Source organism: Anolis carolinensis, chromosome 6, assembly GCF_035594765.1.
Source record: "Anolis carolinensis isolate JA03-04 chromosome 6, rAnoCar3.1.pri, whole genome shotgun sequence".
Classification (NCBI taxonomy): domain Eukaryota; kingdom Metazoa; phylum Chordata; class Lepidosauria; order Squamata; family Dactyloidae; genus Anolis; species Anolis carolinensis.
The window spans coordinates 29,803,431-29,830,982 of record NC_085846.1 but is presented as its reverse complement, the minus strand read 5'-3'; the positions used below and the strand labels follow the sequence as shown (position 1 = coordinate 29,830,982).

Below are 27,552 nucleotides of genomic sequence, written 5' to 3'. Positions count from 1 at the left end.
GTTCCTTCAAAATGGCGCTGCCCTCTATGACTGCACTCTCTCTACAGTCAAAATGGCTGCTTAACTCCTTCTTCTTCTGAGGTAGTTTTCACTTCTCCTCAGGAAGGTCAAAAGAAAGAAATCAACTGCTACTTGGGAAGCTTAAAGAAAATACACTTTTACTGGGGAAGCTCAAAGGAAAATAAATTCACTTTTATTCAGGAAGCTTGAAGGAAAGAAATTCACTTTTACTTGGGAAGGTCAAAGGAAAGAAATTCACTTTTACTTGGGAAGGTCAAAGGAAAGAAATTCACTGTTCTGCCTCCATGCTTAATTAAATGAACTGGAAGGACTCATAGCACGAAGGACAGATTGGAGACTGTAGTTGTGAAACAAAATATTTTATTAATAGACAAAATTGATCTCTTTTCCTCTTGATGCCACTATGAAGTCTCTTGTGAGGAAAGAAATCTTTGAGTCTATGCAGTTCTGGATAGATATTGCCACAGAGTATAAAGTCTTGTTATGACTGGATTCTTTGTATCTTTGAGATGACTTCAATGCAGTGTTGTTGACATGGCTTTCTCTATTGCTGTAGTCTATGGCTTTTTAATCTAATCTGGGTACAGTTCCAACGTGACGTGAATTTCTGTGATCCTTTTACTTCCTACACTTCCTTCCAGTGCCTCACCAACTGACAAATTCTAACTGACAAAAATAACTGCCATTTCAGGCTGGCAGGAGCCAAGGCTAAGCTCCGCCCCTTTGGAACCTTAAAGAGACAGGGCAGCAGGTAATGTTTTGCCTCCTCGTGGCAGGACAAGACCAAAACAAAAAACTAGGGATGTTGTTACTGGGATAGAGGTGTGAAATTGATTTCTTATCCTCCAGTTATTTGTTGTTGTCGTCATGTGCCTTCACATAATTTCAAACTTATGGTGGGGCTAAAATGATGATCTATCAAGGGTTTTTCTTTTCAGGCTTTTCTCAGAGGGGGCGTTTGCCTTTGAAGTTGAGAAAGTGTGACTTGTTCAAGGTCATTTAGTGGGCTTCCATGGCCAAGAAGGGAATTGACCTCTATTGGGTTTATCAAACATGAAAAAGTTTGATGATGGGAAATGAGGTTGATGTGTATTTGTTGGCTTGCCAATAACACAATGCAATATCCCATGTGCAAATAATCTGGAGTATGGAAATACGTTCAACTTGTTACCTTCTCTGATTCTCTGAAGTTCCTATTGCACCAGATATATCCCTATGAAAGTATAATGTACTCATTTCTAGAATCTGTAAAACTGTAAAACTTTAAAAACTACACAGCAATATGAGATAGCATATAACACAATAGTACAAGTAGTTTTCTTGATGTGTATCTGTCAGATTTATTTCTTGATAAATGCCTCTTTGAACAGCCTTTCTTTCTAAGATTTTTGAATTTTCAGATCTCTTGCCCTTCTTCCTGATTTAGAAAGACTTCTGGGATTATTTTGGTGATTTCCAACCTCCCCACAGTCCTGAGCCTGCCTTCTGAGCTTGGGTTTGTGAGGTTAGGGTTAGATACTTGTCCTTGCACTGATTCTAGATGTCAGAGACACTCCAAATATCTCCAAAGTTCAGTTTCAGAGTTCATCATCATCACAAGCCTCTGAGTAGCAGGTTGTTGACTGGCACAAAATTGGCAAACTAAGAAATTTATACGTCATGTGGAGAAATTTAGCCATCATTTTGAATGATTTCTTTACAACCTGTGGTCTAAAGTGATTCAAGTTACTTGTACAGGTCAAGTATCCCTTATTCAAAAATCCTGGAGCTTTTCAGAATGATTTTTTCAGACTTTGGAATACATTTGTATATGCGTACATATACCTATGGGACCCAAGTCTAAACACAAAATTCATGCATATTTCATGTACACCTAAGATAATTTTAGAAAATATTTTCTAATAATTTTGTGCACAAAAAAAATTGTTTAACCTGAACAATTAGAAAGAAAATCTGTCACTATCTTAGCCACCCATACAGACAATTTTGGATTTTGGAATTTCAAATGAGGGATGCTCAGTATGTGTAGTGTCGACTGCTCTTTAAAAGAAGACAACAAATTCATGTAGAGTAGGGCAGTCACATGCAAATGCTGGAGAGTTATGTAGGGCATTCTGTGGATACCTAGTTGATCATTGTGCCAACAATGTAGGACTGGGTAGACTTTGGTTAGCAGTTCTTATGTGCTCATTATTTTAATAGCCACTACAACAAACCCTAGCAAACCACTGTAGCGTAACCTCTCCATTCAACCAATATATAATTAGTTTGTGGAGGCTGAATGTGTGAACTGTGGCATCTCTCCAAAACAGATGCAAGCAATTCTCTTGCAGCTGATATCCGAAGGGAACATTTCTAGAAAGGATGCAAGAAGTCTCTTCTCACCCCAGACCTACAAATATAAAATTCAGGCTTTGACAGGATTCAAATGGCATGACCAAAGTTGGTATGATCTGAAATGAAACAGCCAGATCAGCTAAGCCTTGTATGAAATAAACAAAAGTATTTGGAATCTTCTAGAGAGCACTTAAAAGCGTCTTCCAAAGTGCATCTAGGGATGACTTTTCCTTTTACCTCCTTCACATTTCTTACAATTCCCATTTTGATGATCAGACTTCCAGATCAATATTTATTTAACATCCTGGGGCTAGCGGGAGGTAAGACAGTCACATGTAGTTCTCTCCCCTTTACTCTCTGTTGTGATATGCATGGATAAGCAGTGAGGGATTTTGGAGGCAGCTACTGTTTACTTTGCCTGTTGTAGGCAGGCTCATATAGCTATTAGAGCAAAATCCTGCTCTTTTCCAGTTCAAGCTTTATGCGTTGCTTACTGCAGAGACATTATTACATACTGATGCTGAGAACTTGTGTTTCTCCATCCCTTCTTCCCCCTCCTCCTAATACTGATGCTGCCAAAAAAAAAATAAAAAATATCCAGCTTGAAAAATGCTGAGAGACAAAGTGGTGTGTGTGTATATGTGTATGTAAGAAGGAACTTCTTTGTCAGAGGCTTTGCAAACTGAGGTATGTTTGTATTTACATAACTGTATACATACAGTAGAGTCTCACTTATCCAACATAAACGGGCCGGCAGAACGTTGGATAAGCGAATATGTTGGATAATAAGGAGAGATTAAGAAAACGCCTATTAAACATCAAAATAGGTTATGATTTTACAAATTAAGCACCAAAACATCATGTTATACAACAAATTTGACAGAAAAAGTAGTTCATTACACATTAATGCTATGTAGTAATTACTGTATTTACGAATTTAGCACCAAAATATCACGGTGTTTTGAAAACACTGACTACAAAAATGTGTTGGATAATCCAGAACGTTGGATAAGTGAGTGTTGGATAAGTGAGACTCTACTGTACATACATTATTTTAGTAATGCCCTTTCAACCGTTCTGTATGTGAGGCTAATATTATTATCCACATATTGTTCTTTTGTCTAGGTGGCTGAGATATAGTTGTTTGCCTGCGGTTGTACAGTGAGTTTCTGGTGCAAAGGCAATTTGAGCCAGGAACTTCCCAGGTTTTGTTTTCAAATACCACGCTGTTGCAGCCCAAAATTTTTTATGTAGTTTCATTATTGGTAGTTCCTCTGAAAAACATAATCTGAGGCATTGGTTTGGTTCCAGTGAACGATAGCACTCCTGAAAGTAATGCTACATTTTCTATGAGTGACTCTGGCCTTTGCATATTTGTTGTCAGTAATCCCCAGATATATTCTCTACACAAAAAGAACCAATTCACAGGCTTAAATTGATCAGATCTTTGACATGGCCCTCCACATTAGTAGCTTTGCCTTTTGTGGATCTGATTATTCACAATTTTGATTAATATGTTCTCTCTAGGAATCTCTAGCACGGTGGTTCCCAACCTGTGGTCCATGGACCACAAGTGGTCCGCAAGAACTAATATATGGTCCGCGGCCTCACTGTTACTATTATGGATAATAACACAGGCCAACCAAAAGTTTTTTTTTCTTGGTGTCTTAGTTTTTAGGCCTGAAACTGGGGTTTTTTCTAGTTCTGATTCAGAAAATTGTATTGGATAGACCACATCAGCTCAAGATTATTAAATATGGTTTTCTGTGGGTGAGCAAATGGTGACTACCGGCTGGCATGTGTTCTGTATCAGAAACTAGAGCCAATGTGTCCTATCCAATGCAATTTTCTAAATCAGCACCCCAAATAACCAAACCAAATCTAAAATTGACCAAAAATTGATTCATAACCCTTTTAGTGCTAATGTTTGAGAGTGGTCCCTGGTCAAGTAGTCCCTGGTCGAAAAAAGGTTGGGAACCACTGCTCTAGCACCTATAGCACAACTGTATGGTCCACTTCCACCAGAAGTCACGTTGGAAGACCTAAAGATTACTAAAGAGAAAACTACCCACTTGTAGATCCTCCATGGAGTTATATGGTTAGTTTCAGACCGAAGATGACAGTAATTATCCTGGAGAAACTAGAGGTTGCTAGAAAGGTGTTATCTTGGGGTGGGGGGTGGGGGGATGATTTATTAACAGTGATTTTCCACTTTAGTGGGAGTCCTGCAAATCCATTGAATGTGGAAGTCTATGCCTGTTTGCATTTTTGCAAAGCAGGTCCCCATTGATTGGAAAAAATATCTATTTGAGGCACTGGAGAGCAATTGAGAGTAAAATCACATAGTACTGGGCTGGATAAACTACACTAAATACTAGGTCTGGGTAGTTTAGTCAAAAAGTCAACCCCAAAAACCTTGATTGCTTTACCCAGGCATCAATGAAAATACTGTACCTTAATTCCTTTAAAAGGGAACCATCCCTTCTCTGAGTACAGGGGCAAAAAGCAAGAATTTAGCCCTTTTTGGGAGAATCTAAAAGAAGCACCAATCCCTTCTACTTTCTCTGCTGTGACACTTCTTCTGGCCTTGGCAGGAAAATGGTGATGGTGGCAGACAGGGCAGCTTGTCACCTGAGGCATCATTTGTGCTTTCAACACTTTGTGGAATGATCTGTGGGTCATACCAAAATCCATAATTTATGACTCAAATCTTCCCTTGGCTTATACGTGAGGCCAAGTTAATACATGAGTATACAATAATAGTCTGACATAGTGTAAGCCAACATCCTGTGTTCTTTCTACAGCTGGTAGAATAGTGGAATCCTCCAGATGGTGTAATTTTGGCCTATGTTCCTTGCTATCAGTCACAATTCACCCCTGGCCTTATGTTATTTTTACTACATGAGCCCTACTCTAGCTCATATAGCCATCTTGTCCGATCCAGAAATTATACCCATTGGTTGTAGAATCACCCAATGGTGTAATTTATAATTGCTTTTTATATCAAAGGTTTATATTGTTTTTAATTTTTTTTACTATGTTTAAGTTGTTATTATTACTATTGGATTGTTGTATCTTGTATGATATATGTTGGTATTTAATGTTTACCATGTGTAAACCGCTCATGGGAGATAGAGTGGTATATAAATAAAGTTTGTTGTTGTTGTTGTTGTTGTTGTTGTTGTTGTTGGATTGGAAAGCCAGCATAGTTTGTATGTCTTGTTGCCAAACTGAAAACTGGAGATTGGCCTTGTACCTCTAATGATTGCATAGAGATGGGATTTAAGGAGGTGTTATTTCTCATCTACTTACATAACAAGAGGTACCTGATGAAATTCTCTCTTCGGCATGCCCATTAAAGATACAGGAACCAGCTACCTTAGGTGCCTCTTCCTCCAGGTAAAAATTCCAAGATTCCATAGGATGCAGCTACGGTAAATTAAGGTGGAATCATAGTGTAGTCGCAGTGGTCCCCAAACTTATTTGGCCTACCGCCTCCTTTCCAGAAAAAATATTACTCAGTGCCCTGGAATTTTTTTTTAATTTTTTAATAGCAATTAAACAGAAAGATATATGTACCCGTGGCCATCACCCACCAGGGGGTGGTAGCACCCACTTTGGGAATCAATGGCTGTAGTATGAAATGCCCTAAGATATAAAAAGTTCTAAGACATTGAAGTGCAGCCATTCCCATAGGAATGTGTTGTCACCAGTTATGTTGGAGTCCCTGGTGGCGCAATGGGTTAAACCTTTGTGCTGGCAGGACTGCTGACCAAAAGGTCAGAGTTTTGAATCCGGGGAATGGTGTGAGCTCCCATCTGTCAGCTCCAGCTTCTCATGCAAGGACATGAGAGAAGCCTCCCACAGGATGGTAAAACATCCAAGCGTCCCCTAGGCAACTTCCTTGCAGACGGCCAATTCTCTCACACCAGAAGCGACTTGCAGTTTCTTAAGTCACTCCTGACACACACAAAAATGCCATTCCCATCATCTTCCCATAATGTTTCTTGTTTGTTTTCCCAAGTGACACCATTTCTCTGGCCACTTATCTTGCTCAGTTTTCCATCAGGCTCTTTCCCTCCCCTTACCATTTTTAAACAAGATTTTCCTGCCAAACTTAGTGTTCCTGAGCATGCTTGTCTATGAAGCTGTCAGATGAAAAATTGATCAAGAGGGTTTTACCGTTTTGTTAACATCGCTTTAGTAAGTCAGTGTTAGAACTTGGCCGCTTATGTGTCATGATTATAGAATTTAAAACCACAAAGTTCTGCTTTATGTAGCTTTTGAGAAAGTGTCCATTTGGTGTTTGTTGCCCCAAGGTGGTTCTTCCCCTTTTTTCGAAACAAAAAGGTATTTGCTACATGCTGTCATGCCTTGTTTTCCTCATTATATAGAAATAGGAGATGAGCACAGCAATTCCGATTTGCATTGGAGGAAAGGGAACCCCTTGATGAATTATTATAGCTCAGTCATTTCCTAATTATCTGGGGGTGGAGAAATGGAGTTCGTTGCAATACAGTTCTCATCACCCCCCTGGCCAGTTACTGGTGATGATGTCTCTAGTTCAGCAACATGTGAAAAGGAAGTAACTGCCTTTTTAAAAACCTTTATCCCAAATGTGATTTTTGTTTCCGTCTTCTTACCATCTGTCTCCATCCCAATTTTGAGCAGTAGATTCTCAAAGTTGAGAAACACCATCAAGGTCCTGGAAGAAAGAAATAAGATGTGTAGAGGTGAAAGTGTCTAGGAAAAGTGTGGCTTACCTTGTCCTCTATAAGTTTTTCTGCTGGCTCTTGCTTTCCTACTACTTTTGTATTTTGGCACAAGTGAATCAACACAGAATTTGACACTGTTTTAACTTCTGTGATGCAATGCTATGGACTCATGAAAGCTGAAGTTTTATGAGGTCTTTTGCCTTCTGTGCCAAAGAGTACTAGTGCTTTACTGACTACAGATCCCAGGATTCAATAACATTGAGCAATGGAAATGAAAGCAAGGTCAAATTGTACTAATCCCAAAGTTTAGGTGCACTACAGGTCATTAGCTCTTGTTTTGTGTGGCAGGAATTTGTTGTGCTTTCCTTTAATTTTATAGTTAGCTGCCTGCCTTGGGTGTTGTGATGGGAACGATTTAGAACGAAAGAAATTGACAGTTATGAAGTATGGGTCCTATCAGAGTACATTGTTGTAGCACTATTATTTCACTTTTAATTGCTGTGGGAATTCTGGGATTTGTAATTCAGTAAGGTTTAAGACTGCTGTCTGAGAATTTGAAATGCCCTTTCTAAACTGCACATCCCATAATTCCATGTAATGTTGTCATTGCAGTAAAAGTGGAATAATAGTGCTATAAAGTGTCGGGTAATAGGGATAGTCTGGTTAGTTCCTGTATATGGAATCAGAGAGTAGGGTGAGGCTTGTATTTTGCCTTCAGGACAGCTCTGTAGGCTGATATGTCCTTGATAAGGCTATGCAGCATAAGCATATACCATAATTTCCTATTTCTCAGAAGTGTGTAAGCCTTTTTCCCTGCTATGAGTGATCATCATTTTTGCACATCAGATCCCTATCTCGTCTTACTGGATGCTAGCTGAATAGCAATTACAATGATGTGTGAATACTGCAAATATATTGTTAGCAATATTCTGAAGACTATGGAAGGGTGTATTAGTGGAAGAATGGAACTTAAAATGTGTCACATACAACTTATTGTATATGTTTACATTAGAATCACAACACTTTGAAGCAAATATTTGAGCCATTCTTCATTTTGGATTGTTGGAAAGCAATTACTTTATATTGGAATTGGATTAATTCTTATGACAATGGGACAAAAGTGTGGATATGAAATGTTTATTCAAAGAATATTCAACAGACTTCTTTAACATTATGTCCTCCAAATCTGTGGGGCTACATCCTTCATCATCCACAGGCAACATGAACATTGATAAACTGACTGAGGATATTGAGAACTGGGATAGAGAATGTTGACATACTATTAAAATTGTATTTCCAAACTGGGAACATTACATTTTGGATCACAAATCCAAAAACCTCCCAGCCAGAATGGTATGCAGCCATACTGGTTCCAGGATTTTGTGAGCTATAGTAAAAAAATGAGCTTTTCCAAGCTCATCACTGACTTTTCCCTTTGTGATAACAGTATATTTATGTTTTACTCTTTTAAAAAACATGTAGTTACATACCTTCCAGTATTTAATAGTTAAAAGCTGCGACACATGACAAGATGGCTAAAGTTATGAATGAGGAAAAACACATAAACTAGGAAGTTGCTGCAGCAGTTTGCTTTTGCCTCAGCCTAAAGGGAAGGGCAACATTTTGCTCCTTCCTTTTTTCTTCCTGCTGCTGGGTTAACTGAGTGTAAACCAGTTTCGCACTTTAAACTCAGACAAAAAGGAAAAGTGGGAGGAATACTGGAAAAGGACATTTTTAAGACAATCGAGAATTGGGATGACCGAGGATTAATTGGAATTTTCCCTTCCAGATCAGGACAGGTAGAGTGCTTGCAGTCACATTTAGTACATTATTATCAGTGCTGACAACCGGGGCCATCAATAGATGGTTGATATAAAGCGTTTGTATGTTTCCTGTTTCCAGAGTCAGCTGCCAAGATGGCGCAATGGAACCAACTTCAGCAGCTGGACACACGGTATTTGGAGCAGCTCCATCAACTCTACAGTGACAGCTTTCCAATGGAATTGAGGCAGTTCCTTGCACCCTGGATTGAGAGCCAGGACTGGTGAGCCATTATATTTCTCAGTGAATATACATGGTTAAAGATGAATTTTTTTCATAGGTTGCCTCTTTTTCTCGGGGAAATGTAGCAAATATTCAGGGGTGTCCAAAGTTTTTAAACTGAGGGCCAGTTTGCAGGCCCTCAGCCTGTTGGAGAGCCAGAAATCCATTGAAATCCACAAGCATGTGGATAATTTCAACCATGAAAATGAACAAAATCTGGATACCAGTATTGAAAAACTAAAATCAGGACAGTAAATAAAGAACAACACTCAGAAAACAGGGGAATTCCAGGCATGAAACAATCAGGGCCAGCTAACATCTCCCAACAGTTCCCCCAGACAGGAAGCAGCCTGGCTATAATAATAATAATAATAATAATAATAATAATAATAATAATAATAATAATAAAACTTTATTTATACCCCGCCACCATCTCCCCAACGGGGACTCGGGCGGCTTACATGGGGCCATGCCCAAAACAATACAATGTAAACAGCATATAAAAGAACAGCACAACACAATACAATAAGCAATACAGTAAATAATATCCATTACAAAATAAAACAAGGAGACAATAAAAACAAGGGCAGACAACATGAACATTAAGTTAAAACTCGGGGTGAGAAAGACATAAAAAATAAAAACCACCGCGAACAGGGTCATAAGGGAGTGGGGTATTCTGGAGGATAGATATTAGGGGGAGCTATGAAGCTGAATTACCATTCAATGCTAATCAAGGTGGCCAGTTGCAACATTCGCACTTGACTCAAGCAGACAAGGGTTCTTTCTCCCACCCTGGACATACCACAGATATATAAACCCCATTTGCGTAGTTTCCAACAGACGTCAACCTTTGAGGATGCCTGCCATTAATGTCAGGAGATAATGCTTCTGGACCATGGCCATACAGCCTGGAAAACTCACAACAATCCAGCCCAGAGTATAGTTTGAAAAAGCATGAACGCTTTCCTATGCATCCTGCAAATGTCTTATTTGTAGTGCAAAAAAAGCCGAGCCACCCGAGAAGAAGGCGATGCTTAATCAGGATGTAGGTGTGCAAGAGACTGCCATCTCTCCTTCTCTCCTGCCTTTTCCAGGATCCTGATCCCCAGGAAGGAAGGAAGGAAGAAAGGAAGGAAGAGAGGAAGGAAGTCAAGGGAGGGAGGGAGGCTTGGAGAGAGAGAGCCGGTGGAAATTTGAACAGGGAACGCAGTTGGCCCCCGGGCCAGACTTTGAACACACCTTCTCTAGATAATAGTCCAAAGGCCAAACATTAACTGTGCTATGAAAATATTTGTCCTTCAGACGACAGTGGACTGCTATAAACCTTGGTCAGTCAATAGTTGAGGATTTTATGGCTTCTTTATAAGTGGTGCTATTTCTCAGTTTTTCCCATCTCTGCTCACTTGCAATAATGAGTCATAATAAGCAGGGAAGGCTTACAAAGTAAATCCACCGTCGCTAGAAAGAGAACTTGGAAAGGTTACACTATGATTCCCATAATCCCCAGCCAGCACTTTGGAGTTGTAGTCTAAAAAGTAACTTGACTACGTTATGGACATAGGTCTGATATGTAATCTCTTGCAGAAATCTTTTGAAATTAGATGGAAGGCCAAAGTCCTGATCTAAAGGTTTCAGATTTGAGGAACACATAGTAAGCCCCCTTCCAAACAGCTGAATAAAATCCCACCTTATCTGCTTTGAACTGGAATATATGGCAGTGTGGACTTATATAACCCAGTTCAAAGTAGATATTGTGCAATTTTCTGCCTTGATATTCTGGATTATATGACTGTGTGGAAGGGCCCTAAATTAGCATGGAAGCCAAGTTATATGGAATGTCCCATTAAAGTATAGAATTCTTTACTCTCTTTTACAGCTTGAAAATGTATTTCTTTTTCATTTGAAATGCTTCTACAGTTTCCCTCAATATTCATTGGGGTTTGGTTCCACAACACCTGTGGATACTAAAAACCATGGATACTCAAGTCCCATTATATATAAAAGCTCTGTAAAATGATGTCCCCTACATACAATGTCAAAATTAAGATCTGCTGTTTGTGTTTGTTTTTTGAAGGGAGGGCTTTTTCAAGACATTGATGGTTATATTTGTGGATATAAAGGGCCAACTGTATACTGTATTTATCTTTCCCAAGAGCTTGGAAAGATTTTTGGCTACCAAAATAGGCCAGGCAGGACTTCTGGAGGATCAGACTTGGGCCCCTTCCATACGGCTGAATTAAATCCCACATTTTCTGCTTTGAATTGGAATATATGGCAGTGTGGACTCAGATAACCCAGTTCAAAGCAGATATTGTGGGATTCTCTGCCTTGATATTCTGGGTAATATGGCTGTGTTGAAGGGCCCTTGTTTGTGGGCCATTGGTTGAAAATCTGAGACCAAATTCCTCAATCAGATGCTTGCCAGACTTGTAGAATTAAAACTCAGGTCCTCCTACGTATTCTCTGACAATGGCAGCAGCTACAAACCCATGTACTGTATTAGGCAGGATTCAAGCGGAGGCTGGTCTGGCGGTTTTAAACATCAGACTCCTTTATTTATCATGTCAAAGTTGTCAAACTGGTATCCTGCAACTTGGAAAGAAGGAAACACAATGCATCTGATAGTTGAAATGTTGACAATTCTGAATATCTGAATCATTTGGTGGATGCTCTTAAGTTCCCCGAATTTTGCTTATACCACTCAGCTGGAAATGGACAGAAACCTTTGTCTGTTTTGCAAAAATACACAGGAGCTTCCTGACATTAATTACACTTCCTGCTTCTAATGGAGAAGAACATTCAATGGACTCAGTGGAAATTCTTGGCCTTAAAGATCACACTCTGAAGATTTTCCAGAGATCTAGCCAAAGTGTTCTGCAGCATCATAACAACTTAAAAATGTCTCATAGCATGATCTTTCATGACAGTAGTGTAGTTTATCCAATATGATGGGTTACAGTCTGTGAAAGCACATACTAGTAACACATTACTTAGCCTTTGGGATATTGTTGTTTTTTCTCTAAACCAGTGGTTCTCAACCTTTTTTTGACCAGGGACCACTCTCCAACATTAGCACCAAAAGGGTTATGAATCAGTTTTTAGTCAATTTTAGATTTGGCTTGGTTATTTGGGGTGCTGATTCAGAAAATTGTATCAACTCTTGTTTCTGATACAGGCCATATGCCATCTTGTAGTTACCATCTGCTCGCCCACAGAAAAGCATATTTAATAATCTAAAGCTGATGTGGTCTATCCAATGCAATTTTCTTAATCAGCACACTAAATAACCCCAGGAACAGGCCTAAAAATGAAGACATCAAGAAAAAAATTTTTTTGGTTGGGCTCTGTTATTATCCATAGTAGTAACAGTAAGACCACGGATCATATTTTAGTTCTCATGGACCACAGGTTGGGAACCACTGCTCAAATCAGTGAGTTAAGGGTCAATGCTCAGGTACAGGGTCTTCTGGAGAATGAGCAGTACTGAACATTCCAAAATATATGAAATCAGGAAATAATCGGAAATCCTGGTTCTTCAAAGGTTGAGAGGATTGAGGGCTGTAAGAACAAGTGTTGAGGATGGGAAGAACACATATCCCCACATATCCTCTGCCATAAAGACTGTTGTTTCAGATCTCTTTTTTTGTTTTCTTCCTTTTCTCTTTCCACTCCCAAAATTACCTCAGGGCTTATGCCGCCAGTAAGGAGTCCCATGCCACACTGGTGTTTCACAACCTCTTGGGAGAAATTGACCAGCAGTACAGCCGCTTTCTTCAAGAATCCAATGTTCTCTATCAGCACAATTTGCGCCGGATCAAGCAATTTCTGCAGGTGGGAACAACAAGCCTAATTGTATATAGTTTGATTGTTTATTATTTATTTATTTTATTTATTGCACTTACATACCTCCTTTCTCACCCCGGGGGGGGGGGGGGACTCAAAGAGGTTCGTAGCATAATCAATGACAAAATTCAATGCCTCACATATAACATCACATATCAAATCCACAAAATATAACAGTGGAATTAAAACCATGATAACACATCTGGGCATCCTCTGGGCAACGTCTTTGAAGACAGCCGATTATCTCACACCAGAGACACAATTTTTAAAAAACTGAGTCAAAGGGTCAATTTTCTGTATTCATTTTGTATATATCCCACCTGATATAGGGAGAGCCATTTTCTCAGATATAAAGTTTCCAAGCCATTTCGGTCTTCAAATGTTATCAAATGCCTTGAATTTAGATCAGGGCCATATTGACAAGCAGTTCAATTGCTTTTCTTGGACCTACTTCCCACATCTCTATGTATTTGAAAACATTTCCATTGTGCCCTTGGCACTTGAAATTTAAAAGACAAAAGAATAGGCACAGTCTTAAAGCATTTCACACAAAATAAACAAATGAAACAAAAGTTGCAACAAACCACCAGTTTTGAACATTGGTTTAGCAATATTCCTCATTTTGAGATTGTAGCCATATTTCTTGTGAGATAGAACCTGGGTATGGCTGAAAAGCACACAACTGCAATGCTATATAATACTAGGTCTATGAAAAAGAATAACAATATAATTAAAATGATATGAACGAGAAAGCAGTCTGTAGAAGTAAAAATAAAATGAGCAATATCATGTAATAGACTTGTAATAGACTTGGATTTCAGTAAATCTGCAGTTGTGTGCTTTTAAGCACTTCACATTCTTGTTTTCCCTATTGCCCCTTTAACAAGATCTCAATTACGCATGAACAGCCATGAGAACATTCCTATAAAGGCATGGCTTTTTTACCCTTCTCTTTTTTCCCTCACCAAACATATGCATACGAATGGACAACCTGGGCTGGAAAGAGTTACTTTCAGATACAACAAAATCTGAGTGATCCAGGCAGCATGACCATAGGCTTTTGGGCACTATATTCCAAAAATACAACTTTCCAAATCTGCACAAAAACTGTTGCACAATCTGAGCTGACACGGGTTTGGTGTACCCTTTTACAGGGTTTTAAGGATGTGCTAAGTCCTTTAGCTGACAAGATGGCCCATACCAGACTTATTTTAACTTTTACGAGGACATCTTGTAGGACATAAATTCTCGGCTGCTCTTGTTGGGCGCCTGGCGTGTTTTTTTCACCTGCTGCTCTGAATCTGAATATTTATGCTTAGAGCACAGATATCTATAACTGCGATACAAGAGATAGCATGTTATTGTTATATTTGAAACATCATATGTTGTCATGCAACCTTTTTTTAAACTTACGTTGTATATATAAGTAAAAAACCAGTTGCATGATAACATATTGGATGTTTCAAATATAACAGTAACATATGTGTATCTGAATCTGAAACCAGCATGACACTGTGTTTACATTGCACACACGTGCGCGCGCGCGCACACACACACACACATCATCATCATCATCATCTCTGGTGTAAATGCTCCATCTCTGTTTACCTTTGTACAATCATGGCCATCCCTTTCACCTTGAGGTCCAGACTGGGGAAAAGGCTAGATAACAAGGAGAATACCAATAATTTTGACAAAAGGTTGGCATTTGCATCACAAGCCTAGTCATGGAAGACGGAGCCTACTTTGCGACCATTCATTTTGTTTCTTTTTCTCTGCACAGAGCCGGTACCTGGAAAAGCCTATGGAGATTGCCCGCATCGTGGCTCGTTGCCTCTGGGAGGAGAACCGTCTGCTGCAAACAGCAGCAACAGCGGCTCAGGTGAGAAGAGGCTGCCTTTGTTTGCCTGTCCTAGTGTGCCACACCAGTGGTTCATGTAAGGCTGCTGCAAAGTACCTGGGGGATAAAACAAAAAACAAATGGTGGATCACCTGGGTGATTCTGTGCATGCATGAACACATCAGGATCACCAAACCTTCCTGGGTTCCCCTTGCACTGCCACTGCTCATATACATAGTCACCTGGGAGTCAGTCCCATTGAGCATCTTGGACCCCTTTCACACAGCTGTATAAAAAATCCCACATTATCTGCTTTGAATTGGCTTATATGGTGATGTGGACTCAAATAACCCAGTTCAAAGCAGATATTGTGGATTATCTGCCTTGATATTCTGGGTTATACGGCTGTGTGGAAGGGCCCTTAGTAGACAGGTATGGAAGTACACTGTCATTCAGTATCCCCTTTCCTGCTTCACACTCTGGTTTAGAATAAAAATATATTGAGAAACCACACATTAATTCAGGATTGGAAAACTTTTGGGGACTGCAGATATTTTAGATTTCAGCTCCCACCAGCATGGCCAATGACAAGTGACTGTACAAGCTGAAGCAAAAAAATATCTGCTGTAAACCTGTAACTGAGCCTGCCTTCGTGCAATGAGGGTCAAGTAGCATTTAGCAAAGTGTAAGATTTTTTGACAATGGGACCCCAGAAATAAACACTTCCCTGTTCATTATTAAAATGCTACATAACAGTTGTAGTGGAGGGCTTGTGATGATAACCTTCTGCCCAGATCTTGTGAAACAGAAACAACATGCATCTAAGTAGTCCCCTGTTTACACTACCTCCTGCTTCTAGGCACCACTAGTCCAGACAGAAAGAATCTATTTCTTGACACAGCAATCCATTCTGCTCTTAGAAAGAGACCAAATACTGAATGTACTTATGAGTTGCATGACTACTCACAACTGCCTAAAATAGGGCTTCTTCCTAAAGTGAGCAACTGTCCATCACTTTTGAAGTGAAATTGCTCCCCCTTGGGTTCAACATCAGCAGAACATAACTTTGGCTGCCATTGCGAGATTTCGACAGTCTGCTGTCAAGCGGGAAGATCTGCAATGTTGCTTTAAAACATTCCCTTCTCCCTGACCACAAGCACTCCTTGAACCAAGCCAGCAACTATAAGTGTGATACATGAGTTCCATGCGCGTGAAAACCCAACCAAACTCAACCCCTTCACCCTTTTCCTTCCCGTCTTTGTACTGAACCAGAATATGGAACAGGCCAAGCCTAGAGGATCAGTGGAATAATTTATACCATAGGGAAAAGTGATGCATTCCTGTTGAATGTGCACTTTCATTTATTAAATACAGATGTTATATATGTCTTTTTGTCCTTTTAAAATATATAAATGATGTGACATGTAGTGAAACCTCTTATGTTATAATAAAACCAATTTCTTTGTCTTTTCATCGCAGCAAGGTGGACAGGCGAACCACCCTACAGCTGCAGTTGTGACAGAGAAGCAGCAGATGCTGGAGCAACACCTTCAAGATGTGAGGAAGAGAGTGCAGGTAAGAGGGAGAGGCCGTGTCTTTGCTTCCTTGGTCCCAGATTTGAGATTGCCCCAGGGGTGTGACTCCCATGCAATCTTCCTGGCTTTCTTGCAGGACCTCGAGCAAAAGATGAAGGTGGTAGAAAATCTCCAGGATGACTTTGACTTCAACTACAAGACTTTGAAGAGTCAAGGAGGTAAGTAGGACTTTGTTCCACGTGACCTTAGATGTGGAAAGAAATAGCTTTCGCTTGAAGTTCTAGAAGACTATTGCAATTGGTGTTAACAATATTAGGCCTTAACAGTATCAGTTTACCAGCTGTTAGGATTTCTGGGAGTTGAAGGCCAAAAACATCTGGGGACCCACAGGATAAGAAGCACTACTCTAGATATATTGGGTGAGAACCCTCCATCATCCCCAGTCAATATGGATGTGCTGGCTTACAGTAGTGAGACTTTTATTAAATGCATTGGGGAAAGGTCCCAGATTGCAGAAGGATGCTTTGAAATGGGAATGAGAGAGATAGGGGCTTTAAGATGCTCCAGAGAAGTGACAAGGAGTCTGATTTCTCACTTCTCACCAAGAGATAGCTAGTGAAGTCTACCACTTCTAATTTGTGCCATTAAATGAATGCATTTGAAGGTATTTATCACATCTTAAATAAGAATAAACACTGAAAATAAATTAAAAGCAAAATGAAAAACAAATCATAGTTACATAGTCTCCACAAAACCATGCGCTGTCCAGAAAGTGCTAAAAGTGAACTTTTTTTGTTACACAATATGGCAAAACCTTTCAATATGTCTGCTTTATGTCTTCTCTTTAGACATGCAGGATCTGAATGGCAATAACCAATCAGTGACCCGACAAAAGATGCAGCAGCTGGAGCAAATGCTGACAGCGCTTGATCAAATGCGGAGGGTAAGAAGGCACACACCCCTCCCTCATTGCCCATTATTGTCCTTGTTGTTGTGTGCCTTCAAGTTGTATTTGACCTATGGTAAGCCTAGGGTAAACATATAGAGTCTTTTTGGCAAAATGTGTTCATAAGAGATCTGCCATTGCATTCTTTTGAGGCTGAGAGAATGTGATCTGCCCAAGATCTCTTAGTGGGTTTGATAGATTAGTGAGGATTCAAACTCTGGTCTTCAGAATCATTATCTAATGCTTAAACTACCATACCATGATAGCTTTCTTAGTTATCGTCTTCCTGTGGGTTTTACTTGGAATTGCTCAGAGAGGGATGAGCCATGTTCTTGCAGGAACTTGGCCTCCATTCACTGGAAAGCCAGAATATGATCTGCTTTGCATCATAAGACTCTGAAGAAAAGCAGCAAGCTTTGACAGAGTGCACACTCCATGTTGTGTGCTGGGGTTTATGGCAAGCAGATAAAGGCCTTACAGGCATTGTCTCTCTTCGTATAGCACTGAGTCAGACTTTCAGGAATATGAACTCCATGCCTTATTCCAGGATGATTCACTATTAAACATGGAAGCTTGACTTTCAAACTATTGGGTCAGATCCAAATTTAATCTTGCTTTAAGTAAACCCATTGTAATGAATAGAGATCAGTCTTGCCTGGATTTGAATCTCACTGTTTTCAATGCATGAACTCCAAGCAAAGGTTGGAAAACACTTATCTAGTGGCTGTGCTGGCCAGGATATACCCCACTTTGCAAAACGAAGAGTTCTAGTTCTGACTTTTAGGTATGAGTAAATGTAATGAGGCAACAGTTGATGCAAAAGTGCTGCGTCTCAGATGTGTATCTGCTTCACACATCATTTCACTGCTTTCCCTAAGTGACAGTGTGTATGTGAATTTAGAAATGCTAATTGGAAATCTGTGGAAGTCTCAATTTTGCTTATTTTTTCCAACTAGGGGATTGTGAGTGAGCTGGCTGGACTCTTGTCTGCTATGGAGTATGTGCAAAAGACACTGGTGGATGAGGAACTGGCAGACTGGAAAAGGAGGCAACAGATTGCATGTATCGGTGGTCCACCCAATATCTGCCTCGATCGCCTGGAGAATTGGTGAGAATTGAGTGACCCAGATACTTTCTTTTCCTTAGAGCTACTTGGCTAGTACTCCTTCCTGTTACAAAAAAGAAGGATTGGTTATGAGTAAAGACTTTGTGTCTAATGCCACTCTGAGACATAAATGTTGGAGCTTAGCAATGAGTGGTCTTCCATTGTGGCGGACAAAACAGAGATGATGATTCTGCTTATAAGGTTCAGTTAGGAAACAAGGAATGTAAGTTGCAATGACTCTTCCAAGAACATGGAAAAACCCCTGTAACCACATTCACCTGCACATGGGGGGATCTAGAAATTTGCTAGATCCTCCAGGCAATTCGTTGGTATACTTTCTCCAAGAGTGACCATACAACTGTGTGGAAAGCCTGGCAGGTTTCTAGAGGGCATACCTCTCTCAGTCCCATAGCACAACTTTACGGTATGCTTTAAATTGTGTTCAATCATATCCACAGTTTCATTTAACCTTGTCCTAATGTGGAACTTATCTTTCTCAGACACAGGAGTCTTACTGTATTGAGATCAGGTCTAGTTGACATGATGGGGAGTTCTGTATGTGTGCATTTACTTCTCTCCTTCTGCCTCCTCCCAGGATAACATCACTGGCTGAATCACAGCTTCAGACACGTCAACAGATCAAGAAGCTGGAGGAGCTCCAGCAGAAGGTCTCATACAAAGGTGACCCCATCGTACAACACCGGCCTTTACTGGAAGAACGCATTGTGGAATTGTTCCGTAACCTCATGAAGAGGTACGTCCTGTCATTCCTGGCCATGTAGCAAAATCATCACAGAGAAAGGCACTCGGGTGGAATTTATAGAGTAGGTGGAATAGGCTATTTCCTGCTCATTTCAGTTTTTATGAACTCATCTTCAAGTCTCTTTATTTCTGCTTCTGCTGTGTGCAGGCTTTATGTTTATATGCATTACCTTAAACTACAAATTATCTTGTGCATTTTATCCCAAACAACACATTATGACCCAATTTTAACTTAATACATGCATGTTTTTACATATTTTCATCTGATTTATTTTTAAATGTACGGTGTATTTATTTATTTACACCACTTTTACCCCACCTTTCTCCCCGAGGGGACTCAAGGCGGCTTACAATAAATAGGCAAAAATTCAATGCCTAAAAACAATGTACAAAACAACAATTCATATAAGACAATGTACAAAACAACAATTCATATAAAAATAGATACAAATAACAAAATAAAATCACATTATATAAAATTTTAACCATGTCCAAAATTAGAATCCATTCATCCAGAATCCTCAATAAGGTGTACATTTTTAGCCAAAACAAAACTAACCTTGGAGATGCACAAAGCCAAAGGATGCCTATGGTCCAGTGCTTATGATATTATGGGAAGTTTAAGACAGATTGGGTTGTTTTTTTAAGTGCAAATAGAGAAGAAAAAATCTTTGATAGTCCCAATGAACATCCTGAATCTTTTTACCAAGCTTGGAAGTTTGGACTGACAACTCATTTGCTCCAATTTCCACCACTGTTTTATCTCTCTCATCCCTTGCAGTGCTTTTGTAGTGGAGCGGCAACCTTGTATGCCCATGCATCCGGATCGCCCATTGGTTATCAAAACAGGGGTACAGTTCACAACAAAAGTGCGGTGAGTTCTTGGCTGTATTCTTGCACGCACACCTTTAGAGTAAAGAAGAGAGTTGAGGGTGATGTGATATGTGCTAGTTATAAAGAAGACTGCACAAGTGATGTGTTTCAAATTCTGCATCAAAATAATCTGAATTTCTCAGCTAAATTCTACAGCCTATAGAAAATTATATGGATTGTTTCTTTCCCTCAATTCCAAATTATATTCCATTTTGAGAAGAGGCAAAAGATGATGCAGATTTCAAGAGCATTGCACATTCATTTTGAAGACTATTGAGGCATTCATAAGGACTAGCAACCTCTTTTTTATTTAAAAAAAAGATAATGAATCATTGGATTTTTGAGATATTCAAGATGCTGAATTGACGCTGAGTATTAGCTTATGTAGTTGCAAATTATAACTGCCAGATTGTAGAAGTTATAAAAGCTTTGTTTATGTTAAAACACTTTTTCCTAAAGACTGGCAGTATGCAATGGAATCTAGTTCATTTGGCAAGTTCCATTTTCTGTCTCTTGTTGTTACCTTCTCAATGCTTTTTTTTTTTACTGAACAGTCACTGTTGTTTTCCTTAATAAAAGGCATGTGTGCAGCAGAAAGCATAGTGGACATAGTGCTCTCAAATGTTAACAGGTATTTTGTCTTCTGCAGATTGCTGGTTAAGTTTCCAGAGCTCAACTACCAGCTGAAAATCAAAGTCTGCATTGACAAGTAGGTCCAAACACTTTAAAAGAAGCACTAGAAGTGCTGAACTTGCAGCTGCTTTCCTTCTGCGTTAAAGCTTTTGTGTTGTTTGTATTATGCAACATCCCCCTGATCTGACCAAGATATTTATTTTTCTCCTATCTCTCTCTCCTGCAGGGATTCTGGTGAAGTGGCTGCCCTTCGGGGGTAAGTTAAAGGAATTGTTCTCTGTAGCAACCCTTTAAAGTCTATTTACGACTACAGTGTTCCCTCACTTATTGCGGGGGTTAGGTTCCAGGACCACCCGCAATAAGTGAAAATCTGTGAAGTAGGGACACTATATATTTATACATTATTTTAGTAGTTATACCCTATTTTAAGTCTTTATCAACCAATCGTGCGTTGATAAATCGCCTCTTTCTCCTCTCGTTGCCACTTGGGCTCCTTTTCTCTCCCTTCGGCTTCTCCTTCCTACCTTCCTTAGGCTGTAAATTGTAATTTTTTATGATTTATAATAGTCTTTTAGAGTTTATTGAAAAACCGCAAAACAGGGAATCTGCAAAAAGCGAACCGCAAAGTAGTGGGCTGGGCTGTGGCGCAGCTGGCTAGTAACCAGCTGCTATAAATCACTACTGACCGAGAGGTCATGAGTTCGAAGCCCGGGTCGGGTTAAGCCTCCGACCATTAAAAATAGCCCTGGCTTGCTGTTGACCTATGCAGCCCCGAAAGACAGTTGCATCTGTCAAGTAGGGAAAATTTAGGTACGCTTTATGCGGGAAGCTAATTTAACTAATTTACAACACCATAAAACTGCCAGCAAAACACGAGGAAAAGAATGAGGAAGAACAGCCACCAAGTGGACGGTGAAGCAACAGCTCCCCCAGTGGCCGGAATCGTGAAGCTGGAAAGATGTTAAAATGCCTCTGTGTCTGTCTAAACTGAATGTTGATTGTCTGTTGGCATTGAATGTTTGCCATATATGTGTTCATTGTAATCCGCCCTGAGTCCCCTTCGGGGTGAGAAGGGCGGAATATAAATACTGTAAAATAAATAAATAAATAAATAGTGAGGAAACACTGTACAGGCAGTCTCCGAGCTACAAACATCCAACTTACAAAAAACTCATAGTTGAGAATGGGGGTGAGACAACAGGAAGTGAGAAATATCTATCCCTCGGAAGGGAAATTCACCACTGAAAGCGTTATCATGGGCAATGGGAGTCTCAATTAAAGCTTTATCACTAATCCTTGTTTCCACAACAAGCCATTTTTTTTCAAAATCCAATTATCACAATGAAGTGAAATCTTCTGAACAGGGGCACAAATAGTGAAACAAATACCAGGAGTGTTAACCCTTTCCTGTGCTATCCAAAGAGATCTAAGATTCAAGGGCCGGCTTTAGCTCAGCAGGTTAATCACCAGCTGTAGCTGCAGTAAATCTTGCCAACCAAAAGGCTGACAGTTTGAAGCCAGGCCAGGGTGAGCTCCTGACCTTCAGCCTAGCTCCACACCCACCTTGCGGATCAAAAACAGCAATTTGAGTAGATAAATAGGAACCGCATTAAAGCGGGGAGGTATTTTAGGCATGGCCGTTTAATCAGAAAAAGGAAGAAAAAATTACGAACAAAGAAAATTCTGCGGCAAGGAGATTGAGTAATAGTACCCCCCTGTGGCCAGAACCAAGCACAACCTCCAAAGATGCTGAAAAGATGGGAGAAAGCCTATAATACTTCTATCTGTTGTCTGTCTTGTCATTGTATAACCGGCATTGAATGTTAGCCGTATATGTGTTCTGTGATCCACCCTGAGTACCCTTTGGGATGAGAAGGGTGGAATATAAATACTGTAAAAATAAATAAATAAATAAATTCAGCTCGTAGATTCCCAGTATGTCTTTCCCTACTGGGATCTGACATTTGTTGACAGTGATTATTATTTAAATACATAAGCATTCTAAAAGCATTTCTTCTTTTCCTCTCTCCTTTTTTCCTGTCAAGATCCCGAAAGTTTAACATCCTGGGCACAAACACAAAGGTGATGAACATGGAAGAATCTAACAATGGTAGCCTCTCTGCAGAATTCAAGCACTTGGTGAGCAGTGTTGCTTTAACTCCCTTCTCCTTCCTCAGCTAAGCTACTCTTTGGACATGCAGACTTGATTCTGACATAATACTAATCCATAGTTCAGTGTTACAAGTGGGATAGCAATTCTGACCCCCATCACCACCAATGTTTTGAACTGCAGCTCCCAGCATTCCTCACCATCAGGTGATGGAAATTGTAGTTCAGCAACATTGGGAGGGTTATATGATTGCCACCCTCCTGGAAAACTTTAAAACATTCCCTGCCAATACTGTAAATATAAGCTACCTTTCTCATTTTAGTTTGTGCTGCATTCAAACCCTGAAATGTGGTTTATTTTAGGTTTATTAAATACAAAGGAAGTTCATAAACAATTCTTTGAAGTTGCTTCTTCCTGTTAAGTCGTGACTAAGAAGGCTCATTCATTACATTGGGTGTATTCTTGGTAGTAGTAACACTGGTTTTAGTCCAGCTACTCATCTAGATTTATTTAGAGAATGCTAAACCATTTATTATTTTAGATACTTTAGTATTTAGTAACTTGCCCAATTCCTCTTTTTCCACTTGCAGACGTTGCGGGAACAAAGATGCGGTAATGGTGGAAGAGCAAACTGTGATGTGAGTGACGCATCAGCCTTTAGGTGTTAAATATTCTCTAGTAGGACTAGTGACTTGCGTAACGCCAGTGTGAAATGCTAGTATAGTCCCCTCTTGGCATCTCCCTTCTTTCTCTCTCTCAATTTTGCTCTCTCTTTCTCTTTCTCGCATTCCCTCACTCATATCAGCTTTTCTGTGGAAATTTCCAGAGGTACTCAGCCTTTTATTTGGTGGCTAAAGTGTTTGCTGTAAGGATCTCCTATTAAACAGAAAACAAATAATACTGGCTGTTGTCAGGGCTGATTACAGGAGAGACCTGTATTCAAATTGCTGTATAGCTCTGGGGCTTTGACCATTTCTCACTTCTGAGGTGACTTTACCTGCCCACAGTGGTTGCAGAGATGAAACCAGAAGTGCAAGTGTTTCGACATGCTAAAACCACTAATCTGGAGTAATGTTTGACTTCTTCTGCGTCATGTCCTCAGGCCTCTCTCATTGTCACAGAAGAGCTCCATCTCATCACCTTTGAGACAGAAGTTTACCACCAAGGGCTGAAGATTGACCTCGAGGTGAGGCCTGAAAATGACTGTGTCCACTCCCTGGTCCACCCCATTTATGGCAGGATTTGTTTGACACTGGTGTTCTATGTCTGAGACCTTTTTCTTAAAAATGACCTTTGAAACATAGAGACGAATCGTTATACAGAGTAACTCTCAGGGGGCAACTTTTATGAAAATGAAATTGGGAATCTGTGTGTGATCATAGCGAATTACAGGCTTTAGATCAGAGGGAAATGCAGACATAGTATGTTTTGGATTCCAGTGCTCATTCCTTAGCATCACAGGAGAAAAGGTAAAACAGTGAAAGGTCAATTTCTCTTGGGAATCGGCCTTCAGCCGGTGCAGTTGATGGGGAGTTTTCCCAGGATATCAGATTAAGTCTTCATGTGGAGGGAGTGAAGGAGAGATTAATTAGTTAGTTAGAAAGACTCCGTGAGAAGTCCTTGGAATCCAGATGTGTGAGACATGATCTCATGGCTTCTTGGTTGGGCTTGGATTTAAATTAAATGCTGTTTATTAGTGTCTCTCATAGCAGACAACATTTCATAAAGCTTCAGGTTCCTGTCTTAGGTCTCAAGTTCATGAATCAAGTTTCTTGTGTTGGCCTATGTTCCTGGAAGAGTTTTGCCCTGGGGAAAGTTCTGCTTTCATGCTCATGGATTTATGCCTGTGATCTTGACTTCCTTGATTTTATGTACCTTGCCATTTTTTGAAGTATTGATCTTTTGTATTTGGACTACTGCTATTTTATAACTCCTTTTCTACTGCTGTTTTAGAAAAGAGCATTTTAGAAAATGCCCTTTTTCCTTTTGTACCTGCTTTTCTTAATAAACTGCTGTAGTTAGTACTATTGGACTCTGGTGTGGTGCTGGGTGAAAACGTGTCTCAAGACTAGAATACAACGGAATCCATTCCAACCCCATACACTGTTTTATTGCCTTTCCTCTTCACTCGTATTTTGTTTTATGTTGATGCCAGCCTTGCCAGCTCATTTGAAGGAATTCTGTTAGCTCCTTACCTAATACAGTTAGCATCATGATACATGTGGACTATAATCTTGATAGTTTCATTGGCTGGTTTGAATATATGTTCGGATATACATATTATGCAACAGAAACAATGAAGGCTAAAAAGAAAGATAATAGTTGTTATTTGTGCTCAAAACAACTGCTTTTCCCTCTCACAGACCCACTCGCTTCCTGTAGTGGTGATCTCCAACATTTGCCAGATGCCAAACGCTTGGGCGTCGATCTTGTGGTACAACATGCTGACAAACAACCCCAAGGTATGTGGAGTTTCCCAAAACATAGTGTAGAAAAGAGAATCAGAGTTTTGTTTTCTTCTCATTCCAAATGATAAATGTTTCCTCTCTGGACAGAATGTGAACTTCTTCACCAAACCGCCAATTGGCACGTGGGACCAGGTTGCAGAGGTGCTTAGCTGGCAGTTCTCCTCAACTACCAAACGAGGACTCAGCATAGAACAGCTGACAACGCTTGCTGAAAAACTCCTTGGTAACCCATCTCCATTTCTTGGATTCCAGACTACAAGGAACCCTTACCCTTACCCTTTGGTCAATCTTATATGGGAATATCAACCAGAAAGTTACAATTCAGGAATAAAACTCATAATATCCTGCAGGATAGCCTTGCCACTGGCTATGGAGGGTGAAGGAAGTTCTGGGAGTTGTTTGATCTCAATCCCAGAAATTCTTCAGTTGAGCACTGACATATGAGTCTGAAACATGTACAAAGTGTTGAATATTGAAATGGAAGCTTTTCATAGAGTTTAATATGTAAATCAACAAATTCCAAGTAAGACATGAAGGCTAGAACATGTGTTTCACTATATTCATACATTAACCTTTTTAAAAATTGTGACATATCTAGTTTCCCCCGTACTCTGTTTTGCCTTCAGGATAATCCTGTGAATGGGATAAGGTGAGAGAGAGTATGACTGGCTGGAGGGACCTTGAGGAACTTTATAGTTGGGCAAGGGATTAAAATCTGGCTCTCCTCAGCTCTGGCATGGCCCTATCGATGAGGTAGTAATCTAGCACATCACAGCCAAGGGAGGATAGTGCAACCACTTCACAACATTATACATCTTTAACTACTCCTTATTTCTTCTTCCTTCCAGGGCCAGGCATAAATTATTCTGGATGTCAGATAACTTGGGCAAAGTTCTGTAAGGTAGGATCTCTCATAAGATGAAGAGTGGTTTGAGGCAAGTGTGGTATTTGACGTTTTGTTTATGTGCTTCTCCTTTGACCTCTTCTCCCTACAGGAGAACATGGCAGGCAAAGGCTTCTCTTTCTGGGTCTGGCTGGACAACATCATTGACCTGGTGAAGAAGTACATCCTGGCACTCTGGAATGAAGGGTGAGCATCTGCTGTGGATGCCATTGAAATTGCCTTCCGCAGGTGTCCATTCTATCTACTACTTGGTGCTACAAGGATACAGTCAGCCACCTGTTTCCATTGATTACACTGTGTAACAGAAATTGAATAAAATTCTGTTCCTGGTTTGAAAGTGTTATTTCTCGTTTAATTGTGAAGTACTTACTTTGAAAGTAGTTGTTATACTCCAGAAAATTGGTTTTTGTGGCTGCCACAAATTATGTTGAATTAGTTGAGACTCTAGAGCCCCTTCCACAGAGCTGAATAAAATCCCACAATATCTGCTTTGAACTGGAATATATGGCAGCGTGTACTCAGTTAACCCAGTTCAAAGCAGATATTGTGGGATTTTCTTCCTTGATACTCTGGGTTTTATTTATTTATTTACAGTATTTGTATTTCACCCTTCTCACCTCGAAGGGGACTCAGGGCAGATCACATTACACATATAAGGCAAATATTCAATGCCTTAACATAGAACAAAGACAGAGACAAACGCAGGCCTCGAACTCATGACCTCTTGGTCAGAGTGATTTGTTGCAGCTGGCTGCAGCTGGCTGCTCACCAGCCTGCGCCACAGCCTGGGCTGTGTAGAAGGGCCCTAAGAGATATTTAGTGAAGAACGATAGCAAATTGTGCTGCAGGATGTCCCACAAAACAAAGTTTTGCAGTTTAATAAACTTTTTCCATGTTCTTATGCTAGAACCTATTAGGAAATGGCATTTATTACCCAGGAACAAAAATCGTGTTACATAGTGTTATGCATCCATGGATTCAGCCAGCCACAGCTTGAATGTATTTTTTTAAATCTAAAAATCTAACCTTGGTTTAGTCATTTTATATAAGTGGCACAGTTTTACTATATCATTGTATATAATTAGACTTGAGAATCCATTGATTTTGGTATCCATGAAGGTTATGGACTCAAACTCCATTGAATTTGTATAGACAAATTGGAATGCGTACAGAAGAGGGCAACAAATATGGACAAGGGAAAACAATACATGTGACAGAAATTTGAAGGGACTGTTTATGTTTAGCTTGGAGAAGGAAAGACTCTTCCCCTTGCCTCCATGAGAGAAAGAGAAAGTGTGTTCTTCACATACCTGAAGGGCAAAGACAGAGGACTGCTGCAGAGAGCAGGGCTTCGTTCTAAAATTAACTGCTAGATTAGACTAGTAGAAACATTTTGACAGAGCAATTTGACAAT

The 27,552-nt window shown here is 39.9% G+C and overlaps 1 protein-coding gene across 5 annotated transcripts in view; it reads left to right on the top strand.

The window, feature by feature from the left end:
- Positions 1-27,552, top strand: part of stat3 (signal transducer and activator of transcription 3) — a 60,311-nt gene that overhangs the window by 26,607 nt on the left and 6,152 nt on the right. For 4 of the 5 annotated variants that reach the window (XM_008113408.3, XM_003222478.4, XM_008113409.3 and 1 more), the window contains 18 exons: positions 8,976-9,117; positions 12,806-12,950; positions 14,746-14,844; positions 16,282-16,377; positions 16,474-16,555; positions 17,186-17,280; positions 18,240-18,391; positions 18,984-19,142; positions 19,932-20,024; positions 20,673-20,732; positions 20,883-20,912; positions 22,702-22,795; positions 23,357-23,404; positions 23,869-23,952; positions 25,130-25,228; positions 25,322-25,457; positions 26,083-26,135; positions 26,230-26,324. In XM_008113408.3, coding sequence (XP_008111615.1) covers positions 8,990-9,117; positions 12,806-12,950; positions 14,746-14,844; positions 16,282-16,377; positions 16,474-16,555; positions 17,186-17,280; positions 18,240-18,391; positions 18,984-19,142; positions 19,932-20,024; positions 20,673-20,732; positions 20,883-20,912; positions 22,702-22,795; positions 23,357-23,404; positions 23,869-23,952; positions 25,130-25,228; positions 25,322-25,457; positions 26,083-26,135; positions 26,230-26,324 — 1,748 coding nt within the window. In that variant the 5' untranslated portion in view covers positions 8,976-8,989. Of the gene's footprint in view, positions 1-8,975; positions 9,118-12,805; positions 12,951-14,745; positions 14,845-16,281; positions 16,378-16,473; positions 16,556-17,185; positions 17,281-18,239; positions 18,392-18,983; positions 19,143-19,931; positions 20,025-20,672; positions 20,733-20,882; positions 20,913-22,701; positions 22,796-23,356; positions 23,405-23,868; positions 23,953-25,129; positions 25,229-25,321; positions 25,458-26,082; positions 26,136-26,229; positions 26,325-27,552 lie in introns of those variants that run through there. The other variant, XM_062957735.1, reaches the window with a different exon arrangement.